This window comes from Pecten maximus, chromosome 18 (genome assembly GCF_902652985.1).
Source record: "Pecten maximus chromosome 18, xPecMax1.1, whole genome shotgun sequence".
In the NCBI taxonomy this organism is placed as follows: domain Eukaryota; kingdom Metazoa; phylum Mollusca; class Bivalvia; order Pectinida; family Pectinidae; genus Pecten; species Pecten maximus.
The window spans coordinates 11,310,714-11,326,703 of record NC_047032.1 but is presented as its reverse complement, the minus strand read 5'-3'; the positions used below and the strand labels follow the sequence as shown (position 1 = coordinate 11,326,703).

At 35.9% G+C, this 15,990-nt stretch overlaps 1 protein-coding gene across 1 annotated transcript in view; it reads left to right on the top strand.

Moving 5' to 3' along the window:
* Positions 1-15,334, top strand: part of LOC117316539 (glutamate--cysteine ligase catalytic subunit-like) — a 33,291-nt gene extending 17,957 nt beyond the window's left edge. Inside the window, exons 3-16 of the mRNA XM_033871175.1 lie at positions 119-238; positions 1,968-2,033; positions 3,547-3,660; positions 4,080-4,138; positions 4,561-4,778; positions 6,263-6,379; positions 7,310-7,448; positions 8,922-9,034; positions 10,296-10,388; positions 11,466-11,570; positions 12,177-12,258; positions 12,514-12,629; positions 14,069-14,186; positions 14,865-15,334. Coding sequence (XP_033727066.1) covers positions 119-238; positions 1,968-2,033; positions 3,547-3,660; positions 4,080-4,138; positions 4,561-4,778; positions 6,263-6,379; positions 7,310-7,448; positions 8,922-9,034; positions 10,296-10,388; positions 11,466-11,570; positions 12,177-12,258; positions 12,514-12,629; positions 14,069-14,186; positions 14,865-15,133 — 1,729 coding nt within the window. The 3' untranslated portion in view covers positions 15,134-15,334. The remainder of the gene's footprint in view (positions 1-118; positions 239-1,967; positions 2,034-3,546; positions 3,661-4,079; positions 4,139-4,560; positions 4,779-6,262; positions 6,380-7,309; positions 7,449-8,921; positions 9,035-10,295; positions 10,389-11,465; positions 11,571-12,176; positions 12,259-12,513; positions 12,630-14,068; positions 14,187-14,864) is intronic.
* Positions 15,335-15,990: the final 656 nt, after the last annotated feature.

Below are 15,990 nucleotides of genomic sequence, written 5' to 3'. Positions count from 1 at the left end.
ACATGCCATATTTTGATATTAGTCACAATAGATATTGATTCAAACTACATTGTATATTACTATTGATCGCCTCTACTATATTTCTACTAAATTGTATGTTTATATTTGATTTTTTTAGTGATCATCCAACAACATGGCGACCAGAGTATGCCTCATACATGGTGGAGGGTACCCCCGGTAAACCCTATGGTGGACTCTTTGCTCACTTCAATGTGGTGGAGGCCAACATGAAACTGAGGTCAGAGGGTAGAGGTCATAGTTTAGAGTTTAAAAGAGTACAGGTCAGGATGTAGAGATCATAGATTAGAGGTTAAGAGTAATACAGGTTAGAGTATATACAGTTCAGGGTGTAGAGGCCTAATTTAGAGGTTAAGAATGTACAGGTAATTAGAGTATATCAGGTCAGGGTGTAAAGGTCATAGTTTAGAGGTGAAGAGTGTACAGGTAATTAGAGTTTATCAGGTTAGGGTGTACATGTAGATGTCATAGTTAAGAGGTTATGAGTGTACAGGTTAGAGTACCGGTACATACAGGTCAGGGTGTAAAGGTCATAGTTTAGAGGTGAAGAGTGTACAGGTAATTAGAGTTTATCAGGTTAGGGTGTACAATTGTAGATGTCATAGTTAAGAGGTTATGAGTGTACAGGTTAGAGTACCGGTACATACAGGTCAAGGTGTAAAGGTCATAGTTTAGAGGTTAAGAGTACAGGTAATTAAAGTATATCAGGTCATGGTGTAGATGTCATAGTTTAGAGGTTAAGAGTGTACAGGTTAGAGTATACATACATATACAGGTCAGGGTGTAGAGGTTATAGTTTAGAGGTTAAGAGTAATACAAGTTATATAATAGTACATACAGGTCAAGGTGTAAAGGTCATAGTTTAGAAGTTAAGAGTGTACAGGTAATTAAAGTATATCAGGTCAGGGTGTAGAGGTTATAGTTTAGAGGTTAAGAGTGTACAGGTTAGAGTATACGTACATATACAGGTCAAGGTGTAGAGGTCATAGTTTAGAGGTTAAGAGTGTACAGGTTAGAGTATACGTACATATACAGGTCAGGGTGAAGCGGTTATAGCACACAGGTCAGAGTGTAGAGTTAGCTTATAGAAGTCAGAACGTACAATATTAAAATAATTTTTTCCACTTGGTATTCAGCAACATTTTGTGTCATTACTAGCTGTATACACATGGTCCACTGTTGATGCATTTTAACATTAGTGATATCATACAGTTGTATAATATGGTACTTCTCTGGAGACAACTGACAAATCTACATTAACCAACTGAACATTTATTAATTAGTAAGAATATTTTCCATCTCTGTGTATTTTTCCATGTATTGTAAACTTGATGGGTTGTCGATCATTTACTCTACTAAGTTGCATCTTGTATGTTTTTGTTTGACCTCAAGTGTTTCACCAACATTAGGTTAGAATATAGCCTTAGCAGTGTATGTGAAACTTTTTGACTTTACATAGGACATTCGGTGCAATGTTTGTATGTGCTTAGCAAACTTATAGGACTGAATTAAGGGATGTGTCTAACTGAAAAACCAAAACCAAAAATGAAACCAGTTTCTTCAGATTTTCTTCTTTCCTCCTATATTTTTCTACAAGTTTTCTGACATTTCGGAGATCAGAACTCGTAAAAACTAAAACCAAGTGACAAATCAGATACAGGCCATTTGGTCTGGTTAATTAAAGGAAATTATCATTAAAACAAAAGTTTTATGGGCCGTATCCGTTAATTGGTCCGATGTCTTTGCTATAAACTGCCTTAGAGCAAAAGGTCCGATGATAATTAAAGGAAGTTCAGTGGTCAATAAATACCTAACATTGTTAGCCAGGTTAAAGAAATAGGACACAAAGGCTTGGAAAGGTACCATCCCAGGATGGAAGTTTTATAGGATTTGGAATTATTTGCTAGATTTCTTCGTAAATACATACGTGAATTTATTCTTTGTTGTAGGAGAGAAGAAATCCAGAAATGCCTTGGAACAAATGAAGTCCCTCTCAGTTTGACTTCATATCCAAGGTAAAAAAATAACTATGTTTAACCTGTGAACAGATTGGTCCAAAACCTGTAGATATATGAATACATGTACAGGCATCCCTTTCAGAAAAAATAAAATGTATCTGTTAATTATTAACTGTAATGAATACATTTTAAATCCCAAATTGACATACATGTGCATATATAGATAGGGAATAAAGATCTTCATGATACTTAAGCCATAAAATCTAACAACATCCGGAAAATTATGTCAAGACCTTAAGTAAGGTACTGAATATAGAGGTGGAATGCAATATAGACTGTCTTTGGGATGCAATTTTATTACCATTAGTCTCCTTTGGTGAAACTGGTGGGACTACATGTATAAGTTTCCTCTCCATTCATCGATCTTGTACGTACGTACTTAACGACTAAGTTTGTTGGTGATCTAGCAGTTTCATTCTTTGAGAGATTTTGATCAAACTTCTTATAACGATAAAGGATCATTACTGTAAACGTACTTATTTTAGCGCAATCAAATTTTAGCGCATTTGCAGATTTTAGCCAGTTAGCGCAATGATGAATTAGCGCATCCACAGAACTTTCTATAGAAATAGAACGTACAAAAAGTAATTAGCGCAATCATAATTTAGCGCAAGGCTTCCAGCGCGAAAAGCGCTAAAATAAAATCACCGCTAAAATATGTACGTGTACAGTATATCTCCGACAAGATCACGTTTTAGGGTTTTGGAGTCAGGGTCAAGGTCAGTGTTACAATCTTTAGCTCACCTGGTCCGAAGGATATTAATGACTTCTTCTCTGGAACTAAGCAATGTATGACATTGACAATGTCATACATTGCTTAGTTCCAAAGAAGAAGTCATTAATATCCTTCGGACCAGGTGAGCTAAAAATTATGATATCAATGATTGTTATTTCAGTGGTAACATCCCTAGGAGCTCGAGGCTAGTATTCAAATTTATAGAAATAATGGGGCTGAGGCAACACCCTAAGGGATTTTTAGTTTCTTTAAAAACAATCATGTTGATCGAATCATGACTGTGTTTCTTGGTTATATCTTTGAAGTAGTTGAGATCCCCACAACATAATCATTCATAAAGCTATTTGATAAAGCTATTAGCAAATGGAACATAAACATATTTTGATGTTTGCTCAAATAAACCAGGTGAGCGATACAGGCCCTTTGGGCCTCAAACCAGGTGAGCGATACAATACAGGCCCTCTGGGCCTCTTGTTAGTCAGGGGCCGATGGAGACATATACCCAGTATGTCTGCTGACTTTAAATTTTAAATATAGGATAAGCTCAAATTATTGTACAGGGTAATAGCGTAAAGTATGAACCTTTTAATATTGTATAAATATATACTAGAGCCTATTCTTGTTTTGAATTGATCATGATAAATATATAGCTTTTGTTGAATTGTAGCACAGCTAGTATTTGTGCCTTAATGACACAAGACCCTGTGAGTGAAGTCCATTGTCACATAAATGACAATTGTTGTTCAATTTGTGTGCATGTGTTCAATGTTTAAGGACTGGATGTGGTGTGTTTTCCGATCCACCCACTCAACCCGACCCTGTCAATGGTGCCTCACGCTCACTATTCTATCCTGACCAAGTTGTCTACCTTGGACATCCACGCTTCCTGTAAGTGATTTTAATTACCTTTAAAGATCTTGAAAGTTATATTGCCTTGTTTGCCCTTTAACTCAGAGAGTCATGTTTGTTAGATTATTTTTTTTCAGGATTCATCGATCATGCAAAAGTTCCTCTAATTAATTCTTCATTCATTTAGTTCAGATACTCTTTTATCTCTCAGCATTACTGCTTCCTCTGACTCTTGATTCATTTTATTCTCACTCAAAACACAAAAATCTCTATCTCAGCATCACTGCTTCCTGTAATTCCTCACTCGTTTTGTTCAGACTCTCTCTCTCAAAAAAAAATATCTACCTCAGTATCACTGCTTCCTGTAGTTCCGTATTCATTTGGTTCAGACACTAAAATCAAAATCTTGTCTATCTTTGGATCGCTGCTTCTTTAGAATTCTTAAATTGTTTTTACAGAACATTGACAAGAAATATCCGAGAAAGACGCGAGGAGAAAGTGTGCATCAATATTCCAGGTATGGTTATTCTCCAGGTATCACTGAGGTCTCTGCTGTGGGTCCAAAATGACGTAAAAATTTAGAATAGTTTGAATAAATTTATTATAAATATGGCCTTCCACCAGCTACAAGAATGCAAAAGGTTCAAGCCTTCAAGAACAACCTTTTTTTAATAAAAGTCTTATATTCCAATTCCAAAATCCACTTTTTTAAATATGAAAATTCACCTTATTGCTACAATTGCTACAAACCCCAGCATATTTTTATCTGCATTAAAAAATTTTAATAGAAAACTTTGTTCAAATTATGTCAGTAATAAAAATAGCATTCAATAAATATAGATACAGTTGTATGATCATGTTATCAGTTTTAAAACTTCACCAGAATTCATTTTATAACGTTCCATGTGATGACCTATTCATTTATGTATTGTATTACAGTGTTCAAGGATACCAATACCAAGTCACCATTTGTAGAGGATTATCTCCCCCTGAATGATGATGGAGAGGGAGCTGCAGCAGCACGGCCAGACCATATTTACATGGACTGTATGGGTTTTGGGATGGGCTGTTCCTGCCTCCAGGTTACCTTCCAAGCCTGCAACATTAATGAGGCACGACACCTGTACGACCAACTCACTCCGCTCTGTCCAATACTGGTGAGTCACTTTGACACCCCACTCCCATACTGGTGAGTCACTTTGACACCCAACTCTATCCCATACTGGTGAGTCACATTGACATCCCACTCTGTCCAATACTGGTGAGTCACTTTGACACCCCACTCTGTCCTATACTGGTGAGTCACTTTGATACCCCACTCTATCCTATACTGGTGAGTTACATTGACACCCCACACTGTCCAATACTGGTGAGTCACTTTGACACCCCACTCTGTCCTATATTGGTAAGTCATTTTGACACCTCACTCTGTCCTATACTGGTGAGTCACTTTGACACCCCACTCTATCCTATACTGGTGAGTCACTTTGATACCCCACTCTGTCCTATACTGGTGAGTTACATTGACACCCCACACTGTCCCATACCGGTGAGTCACTTTGACACCCCACTCTGTCCTATACTGGTGAGTCACTTTGACACCCCACTCTGTCCCATACTGGTGAGTCACTTTGACACCCCACTCCCATACTGGTGAGTTACATTGACACCCAACTGTGTCCCATACTGGTGAGTCACTTTGACACCCTACTCTGTCCCATACTTGTGAGTCACTTTGACACCCCACTCTGTCCAATACTGGTGAGTCACTTTTACACCCCACTCTGTCCCATACTGGTGAGTCACTTTGATACCCCACTCTGTCCCATACTGGTGAGTCACTTTGATACCCCACTCTGTCCCATACTGGTGAGTCACTTTGATACCCCACTCTATCCCCTACTGGTGAGTCACTTTGACACCCCACTCTGTCCCCTACTGGTGAGTCACTTTGACACCCAACTCTATCCCATACTAGTGAGTCATTTTGACACCACACTCTGTCCCATACTGGTGGGTCACTTTGACACCACACTCTGTCCCCTACTGGTGAGTCACTTTGACACCCAACTCTATCCCATACTAGTGAGTCATTTTGACACCACACTCTGTCCCATACTGGTGAGTCATTTTGACACCCCACTTTGTCCCCTACTGGTGAGTCACTTTGACACCCAACTCTATCCCATACTAGTGAGTCATTTTGACACCACACTCTGTCCCATACTGGTGAGTCACTTTGATACCCCACTCTATCCTATACTGGTGAGTCACTTTGACACCCCACTCTGTCCAATACTGGTGGGTCACTTTGACACCCCACTCTATCCCATACTGGTGAGTCACTTTGACACCTCACTCTGTCCTATATTGGTAAGTCATTTTGACACCCCACTCTGTCCCCTACTGGTGAGTCACTTTGACACCTCACTCTATCCCATACTGGTGAGTCATTTTGATACCACACTCTGTCCTATATTGGTAAGTCATTTTGACACCCTAGGTCTGTTTCCATAGATACAAAATTATTGATATTGAAAAGGGGAATGTTATTATAATCTGATGTTTACATTGTATGCTGTTTCCATAGAGATGAAGAGTAATTGATAAAGGGAAGTAACTAGGTCCTTTTTTGTCACAGCTGGCCCTGAGTGCAGCCTCACCAGTGTACAGAGGCCACTTGTCAGATATAGATGCTCGGTGGACTGTCATCTCACAGTCCGTAGATGATCGCACTAAGGAGGAGAGAGGGGAAAAGGTAGGTCAGGTTATTGCAAATGATAAGCATAGTTATAGCATCACCATGGTTACAGTATCACCATGGTTACAGTATCACCATGCTTACAGTATCACCATGGTTACAGTATCACCGTGGTTACAGTATCACTGTGGTTACAGTATCACCGTGGCGATAATATCACCATGGTTACAGTATCACCGTGGCGATAGTATCACCATGCTTACAGTATCACCATGGTTACAGTATCACTGTGGTTACAGTATCACCGTGGCGATAGTATCACCATGGTTACAGTGTCACCGTGGCGATAGTATCACCATGGTTACAGTATCACCATGGTTATAGTATTACCATGGTGACAGTATCACTGTGGTTACAGTATCACGTTGGTTACAGTATCACCTTGGTTACAGTATCACCTTGGTTACAGTATAACCATGATTACAGTATCACCATGGTTACAGTATCACCGTGGTTACAGTATCACCATGGTTACAGTATCACCATGGTGACAGTAAGCAGTGTTTAAGAAGTGAAAGTTGGTTAGAGGTATACTATAATATCTCAAAGAACATGATTTTTTTTTCTTTTTAGGAGATAAAATCCCACAGAAAAATGTTGTTGTCATTACAATTAATGTTGACACGGCTTGCTAGATTTTGGGTTGATTTGATACAGTGAAACTTTCGAAAACCAATCCAACTCAAAACTGATCACCTCTTGATGCTGATCTAAATGGCGATATACGGAATCACTGAATTGCCTCTAAACCCACTATACATTGTATGTATCATGCATGATGGATTTAGAGAACTTCCACTGTATGCGCATGCCTACTTCAGTTTTGTGGGTTTAGGGACTTCTTGGAATACTGCATGAACTTACTGACAATTAATGTAATGTTAACTGGAGGAAAATTCTCTCATGGAGTCTGTTGTTGTTTTTCAGGAGTTAAAACATAACAAATGCCGCATCCCAAAGTCACGGTACGATAGTATCGACAGCTATTTAAACGAAGTTAATGAGCCATACAATGATGTTGATCTGTGTATAGACCAAGAACTTTGTAACCAGCTGATGGAAGCAGGTACTGTACAGTTTAACACCTATCAGAAATATATAACTGATGTTAACAATAAACTACATGTTCACAACATATTGTAGTGTGCAACTGATATTCATTAATAAACTACATGTTCACAGCATATTGTAGTGTACAACTGATGTTCATTAATAAGCTACATGTCCACAACATATATATTATAGTGTACAACTGATGTTCATTAATAAGCTACATGTCCGCAACATATCATAGTGTACAACTGATGTTAACAATAAACTACATGTCAACAACATATTATAGTGTACAACTGATGTTCATTGATAAACTACATGTCCACAACATATCATAGTGTACAACTGATGTTAACAATAAACTACATGTCCACAACATGTTATAGTGTACAACTGATGTTCATTAATAAGCTACATGTCCACAACATATTATAGTGTACAACTGATGTTCATTAATAAGCTTCATGTCCGCAACATATAATAGTGTACAACTGATGTTCATTAATAAGCTACATGTCCGCAACATATTATAGTGTACAACTGATGTTCATTAATAAGCTACATGTCCGCAACATATTATAGTGTACAACTGATGTTCATTAATAAGCTACATGTCCGCAACATATTATAGTGTACAACTGATGTTCATTAATAAGCTACATGTCCGCAACATATTGTAGTGTACAACTGATGTTCATTAATAAACTACATGTCCGCAACATATTATAGTGTACAACTGATGTTCATTAATAAACTACATGTCCACAACATATTATAGTGTACAACTGATGTTAACAATAAACTACATGTCCACAACATAGTATAGTGTACAACTGATGTTAACAATAAACTACATGTCCACAACATATTATAGTGTACAACTGATGTTCATTAATAAACTACATGTCCACAACATATTATAGTGTACAACTGATGTTAACAATAAACTACATGTCCACAACATATATATTATAGTGTACAACTGATGTTCATCAATAAGCTACATGTCCACAACATGTTATAGTGTACAACTGATGTTCATTAATAAGCTACATGTCCGCAACATATTATAGTGTACAACTGATGTTCATTAATAAACTACATGTTCACAACATATTATAGTGTACAACTGATCGATGTTCATTAATAAGCTACATGTCCACAACATATTATAGTGTACAACTGATGTTCATTGATAAACTACATGTCCACAGCATATTATAGTGTACAGTTGTACAACTAGCACCTTGTTGTGATATGGTGTTTTATAAGAACTTTGAATTGTTATCATTATTATTTATTGAAAAGTTACTTCCAATTTCACCAATTTTCTTCCCAAAATGAGACAAAAACAGTCCCATCTAAAATCAGTGAAAAACACAGAGATGAAAATGATTTCAGCCTTTTTGAGAATATCAGTGTAATGTAAACTTGTAATTTATATAATCTGTCTGAGAGTTCATAAATATACATTTGTATGTTACAGGTATAGATCGGACATTGTCTCGACACATAGCACATCTGTTTATACGCGATCCAATTTCCCTATTCAGTGAGAAGATCAACCAGGATGATAGTACAGACACGGACCACTTTGAGGTGAGATCCACAATAATCAGTTAATAATACATTGGTACTGTGAGAAAAAGCACCACTATGAGAAAAATATCGCTTTGAGGAAAACATTGCTACGAGAAAAGCATCACCATGAGAAAGCTTTACTGAGAAAAACATCACTGAGGGAAAAGCATTAACGTAAGAAAAACATTACTGTGAGAAACAGATAGCTGTGAGAAAATTCCATGAGAAAATTCACTGAGAAAAATATCATGTGAGAAAATAAATTTATCGAAGAAATGGATCACTGTTAGAAAAGCATCAATGTGAGAAAAACTTTACTGTGAGAAACACATCACTGTGAGAAACACATCACTGTGAGAAACTAACAAAATGGGCTTAGAATATGTATAAGTTTAATGCATCATTTAAAATAGTAATTATGAGAGACAGCAGGCCAAAAGTCATGCAATACTCGACTACGGAAAACAACACCTGTGATTGACAGGTTGTGTGTAGAATCTGATACAGAGCTCGGGGGCGTAGGCCGCATGATTTCCTGAGTGATAAAAACAGTCACAGGATCACTTCAATCTTAGATGGAATTCCTATAGTCATGATAAGCAATGACAATAATAGATAGATTACTGGGAGGGCAACAATGATCAGGTACATATGTTTCCGCACGTGCCTTGTTAATTATATGCAGAGAGGCGGGGCGGAAGGAAAGTGGCTAAACTTAAGTACACGGGATATTAGGTATTAGAGAGAAAGCTAAACGTGTAGAGAGAGAACAAGAGGAGAACACTGAAGGAGAGGGAGTTCCTCCTAGACGGGGAAGGGAGAGCTCCCTTGGGGTAGAACACGGAAAGGGAGAGGGGGAAGAGAGGACACGCGGAGGTGAGGGGAGAGCCAACAATGGTCATGGAATTGATAAACTTTATACACAAGTAGACACAACGTGAAGTACACATAAGATAAACTATTGTAAACCATATGGTGTTGTGTAACAAATCACATCACTGTGAGAAACACATCATTGTGAAATAAGCATCACTGTTAGAAAAAGCTTCAACATGAGAAAATTTTCACAGAGAAAAACATTACTGTGAGAAAGCATTTCAAGGAGAAAAGATCTCAATTTGAGGTTTACTCATTATTAAAGCTAGATTAATTTTCAAAACAATATGATATATTTTGTATGTAACAGATTTAATTCTATGGGTGATTATTCATTATATTAGAGAACATCTATACAGCTGTTGTTGATGATGATATTTAACAACTGACTTTTTAATTTCAGAACATTCAGTCAACAAATTGGCAGACAATGCGATTCAAGCCTCCCCCTCCAAACAGTGATATTGGCTGGAGAGTTGAGTTCAGGCCCATGGAAGTAAGTTTAAAATAACACTACTTCATACATTGTGGCTGGAGAGTTCAAATTTGAGATGAATAGTATGAAGGCAAAGGAGATAAATGATACAAGTAGTAAAACATGACAGGTGTTGTAAGAATGAGAAGAGAGATAAGAATTATTTTTACTAGTGCAGTAAGCTTATGTTGCAACAAGGGGATAACTTTTATCAAGAAACAAGACATACAAGAGAGATCAATACTTTTTTTCTAAGGGTGAATTACAAGTTGTTGTTTTTTTTCTATAAACAAAGGCACTATATTTTGTAATATTAAAAACAAAAACCAGTGGGCAGATAACTGATGTTGTAACAAGGACGATAACAATGTTGTTACAAGGGAGATAATCAATGGTGTAACAAGGGAGATAGTTGATGTATTACCAATGTTTAGAGAGAGGTAAGGGAGATAACTGATGATATACCAAGGGAGATATCTGAAGTATTACTGATGTTTAGATTAAGGGAGATAACTGATGGTGGAGCAAGGGAGATAACTGTTGATATAACAAGGGAGATAACTGATGCTATAACAAGGGAGATAACTGATGCTTTAACAAGGGAGATAACTGATGCTATAACAAGGGAGATAACTGATACTGTAACAAGGGAGATAACTGATGCTATAACAAGGGAGATAACTGATGTTATAACAAGGGAGATAACTGATGTTATAACAAGGGAGATAACTGATACTATAACAAGGGAGATAACTGATGCTATAACAAGGGAGATAACTGATGCTATAACAAGGGAGATAACTGATGCTATAACAAGGGAGATAACTTGTTATAACAAGGGAGATAACTGATGTTATAACAAGGGAGATAAATGATGCGATAACAAGGGAGATGACTGATGTTATAACAAGGGAGATAACTGATGCTATATAACAAGGGAGATAACTGATACTATAACAAGGGAGATAACTGATGCTATAGCAAGGGAGATTACTGTTGTTATAACAAGGGAGATAACTGATGCTATAACAAGGGAGATAACTGTTTTGATAGAAAGGATAGGTAACTGATATTAACCTAGTAAAACTGCTGTTACAGGTCCAACTGTCTGACTTTGAGAATGCTGCTTATGTAGTATTTATAGTACTACTGACCAGAGTCATCTTGACATACAATCTTAACCTAGTAATACCTATCTCAAAGGTAAGAGGGGTTTGATACAATTTGTTTCAAATATGGTAGAATATATATTTACTTTATTTGGTTCTGATTTCAGAATTATAACTAAGTTAGAAGAAAATCTTTACAATAATTTTCTCTTTGTTTTGAAGATCATAAATTATTAAAATATAGAATGGAACATTATAAAAAACAACAAAAATTCCTATAAAATCAATGAAATTGCACAATGAGATATTCTGATATAAGATAGTGTAAATTATTTGAATTAATATGATTGATTGAAAGTTCGATTAATTATTTATTTCTTTTTTGATTGAAAAGTTTTTATAAAAAGATAACAATAATTGTTAATGATCAATGTTACAGTAGTTTTTCTCGTAGTTGAGTGAATAAAGAAATACTCTAATGTATGTTTACCTGTTATCAGATAGATTTGAATATGCAAATTTATATTTACCTGTCAATAAGTAGATAAGAATATGCTAATTTATATTTACCTGTCAATAGGTAGAGGAAAATATGCTAATTTATGTTTACCTGTTAACAGGTAGATTAGAATATGCTAATTTATGTTTACCTGTCAGTCGATAGTTTAAAATATGCTAATTTATGTTTACCTGTCAACAGGTAGACGAGAATATGAAGACAGCCCATCAGAGGGATGCAGTGTTGGATGGCAAATTCCACTTTAGAAAGGAACTTTTCACAAGTGAGAATTATTATCAAAAAATGTTATTTTCAATACAGGGTCTCTAGAAGTTAATGTTCATTTATGGGACTTATCATTTGTAGAAAAGTACAAAAACACCATTATAGATGGAACGGATAATTATTGAGAGGAACCTTAAAAGGGTACAAAGGTGTTCAGAAATTCTCAAACTTACATAGCCATGGGCACCTAAATCTCTAGTAATTCTTTAACCATGACCTTTGACCATGACATCTTTTGTACATTATCCACCAGTGTGCTCCCCTGAGGAGATTGCCCAGTGCATGGCCAAGGGCTGCCCCCGCAAGAAGTGTGATTGTATGGATGACGAGTATCAACAAATGTCAATAAATGAAATCATCAATGGCAATGTGAGTAAATAAGGGCAGTGTACATTCACTTGTAGAATGATAGAACTATTTTGTCTTTACAATACAAGCTCATTAATACAATACAAGCTCACTGTATTTTACAGCATAATTCCAATACAAGTTCATTATTACAATACAAGCTCACTATTAAGATGAAAGTTAACTATTACAATACAAGCTCATTATTACAATACAAGTTCATTATTACAATACAAGTTCATTATTACAATACAAGTTCAATATTACAATACAAGCTCATTATTACAATACAAGTTCATTATTACAATACAAGTTCATTATTACAATACAAGCTCATTATTACAATGCAAGTTCATTATTACAATACAAGCTCATTATTACAATGCAAGTTCATTATTACAATGAAAGTTCATTATTACAATGAAAGTTCATTATTACAATACAAGCTCATTATTACAATACAAGCTCATTATTACAATACAAGCTCATTATTACAGTTTGGATTCATTTTTACAATGCACATTCACTATCACATTACTAGTTTACTATAACGATATAAATTTACTATTACGATACAGGTTTGTCATTACAATACACATTCACTATTACAATAAAAGTTCAAAATTACGATACAAGTTCACTGTTATGATACAATTTCACTATTATGATACAAGTCCACTATATAATTATGATACAATTGCAAGTTCACTATTACGAAACAAGTTAACTTGTTTGGTAAAAGCTATTATAAATTACAATGCAAGTTTCCTTCAGCGATACAAGTTCTCAAGTACAATGCAAGTTTACTATTATGATACAAGTTCACTATTACGATACAAGTTCACTATTATGATACAAGCTAGCTAGTTCACTATTACAATGCAAGTCATATATAATGATACAAGTTTACCATTATGATACAGGTTCACTATAATAATACACCTTCACTATTACAATGTAAGTTTACAATAACGATGCAAGTTTACTATGATTACGATCGCTCTTACAATGCAAGTTTTCTATAACGATACAAGTTTACTATAAATAATTACCATACAGGTTCATGATTACAATGCACCATCACTATTATGATGACTCTATTACAATGTGAATACACTAGCTGCTATTTCACAAAACATTACTTTCTGTTTGTATAAGTTAAGAAATAGATTGCTGCATTATTATGTAGTTATGGTAGTTGTATATCAGATCAAGATTCCTGACCATCTGTTGATTATATTTACTATAAAAAGACATGAGTTTCGATTATCAATAAGTCATTAGGTTTTGTTGGAGAGTGATGGTAGAGAATGATACTAAATTTGAAATATATCTGTAAAGGTGAAGGCCATTACAGGAGGTGAAATGTCTCCACAAACAATCATTCCGTGGAAAGATAATGAAAATATATCTTATTTCCCCCCTGAAAAAAAGTTGATAACCATATTTTCTCTTCGTAGGGTGAATTCCCTGGTCTGATTCCTCTGATCGAGAAGTATATTGCTAATGTAGACACAGACGTAGATACCTGCTGTACATTGTCAAACTACCTCAAGTTCATCTCAAAGAAGGCGTCGGGTAAGTCTCACAGCCTAAAATAACTACCTCAAGTCCATCTCAAAGGAGGCATCGGGTAAGTCTCGGAGCCTAAAATAACTACCTCAAGTCCATCTCAAAGGAGGCATCAGGTAAGTCTCGCAGCCTAAAATAACTACCTCAAGTTCATCTCAAAGAAGTCATCGGGTAAGTCTCGCAGCCTAAAATAACTACCTCAAGTTCATCTCAAAGAAGGCATCGGGTAAGTCTCGCAGCCTAAAATCACTACCTCAAGTTCATCTCAAAGAAGGCATCGGGTAAGTCTCGCAGCCTAAAATAACTACCTCAAGTTCATCTCAAAGAAGGCATCGGGTAAGTCTCGCAGCCTAAAATCACTACCTCAAGTTCATCTCAAAGGAGGCATCGGGTAAGTCTCGCAGCCTAAAATAACTACCTCAAGTTCATCTCAAAGAAGGCATCGGGTAAGTCTCGCAGCCTAAAATCACTACCTCAAGTTCATCTCAAAGGCATCAGGAAAATACCATAACCTAACTTTACCCATATTTGGTTATAGCCCAAAATTCTCTGTATTCTATGACTATCTTGAAGTGTCTATGATTCTCTGAATATTAACAGTCAACCATCCAAAAAAATGTTCAGTATCATTCAAAATCTCCTTGCCAGAATTTTTGTCAAATAGTATTATTTTTTTATTTCTAGGAGAACTGAAGACAACATCAAAATGGATCCGTGAGTTTATACGGGGCCACCCTGACTACAAATTTGATTCTGTTGTGCCAGAAACAATAAATTATGACTTGATGAAGCTGTGTTCGAGTATATCGACAGGTGAGATGTTGTCGCCGCTGATTCAGCAGACTGTGTCATCGAAAACCTCAGACAACATTCCAACGGCTATGTCAAAAGCTGAGGGCTATCTCAACCAGAAAAATCCCAGGGCTCGCACATCCAACGGCCTGCCACCTTAAGTGCAATGGTCAGAAATGTCAAGCTACATTTGTGACATGAACACATTTTTTCATGAAAATGATTCATGCAAAGTTGTTGGCTTTTGAATTATTTATCTCTATAATAGTAGGTACTTTGTTCTTTAAAGGGTGTGGTGTGCCTTTGAACATGTGATTTTAACTCTTGACTTGCTCGAAAATAAACTTATTAAGTGGATCAAATATAATTTATTTTAATGTTAGCTAGTTTTGAAAGGAGAGGGCTATATTGTTTTTATTTTCCATTTCAGCAATAAATCCATTTGAAGTTGAATTGAAAAATTTAACATAAATTACCTCAACAACAATTTTACATTATGCATGTTATTCAGATGCTCTCAGATAATGTGGATACTGCTTGCTATCACATTTTGTTATATGTATAGCAAAACCTATCCTACACCAACTTATTTTCACAGCAATTTATGTTCCCATTTTCATGCCTATTGTGTCTGTGATTGAATTTTTTCTTTGTGAATAATTTTCGCAATTTCATATCACCCGAGAAATATGCTAAAATTAATCGCACATGAAAATAGGTTGGTTAACAGTATCCTGTTGTGATTCAATTGGTCTTAAAAGATGTTTTTCTTATAAATCATTTCATCATTAATCTATAGGTGTTAAATATCCTGGATTAATTGTAATTGTGATAAATTTAAAACGAGAACTGTAACAGTTGCATAATAATATAATATAATATGTAGCTTTGTACAGTGTTAGCTATCACCCGCACAATGGGAGGAACGTCATAAACAATTACGTCATAATCATATACTATTTTTAGACTTAGATGGGAGCCGCATTTTATGCACAATAAGGGTAACACAATTTGTAAA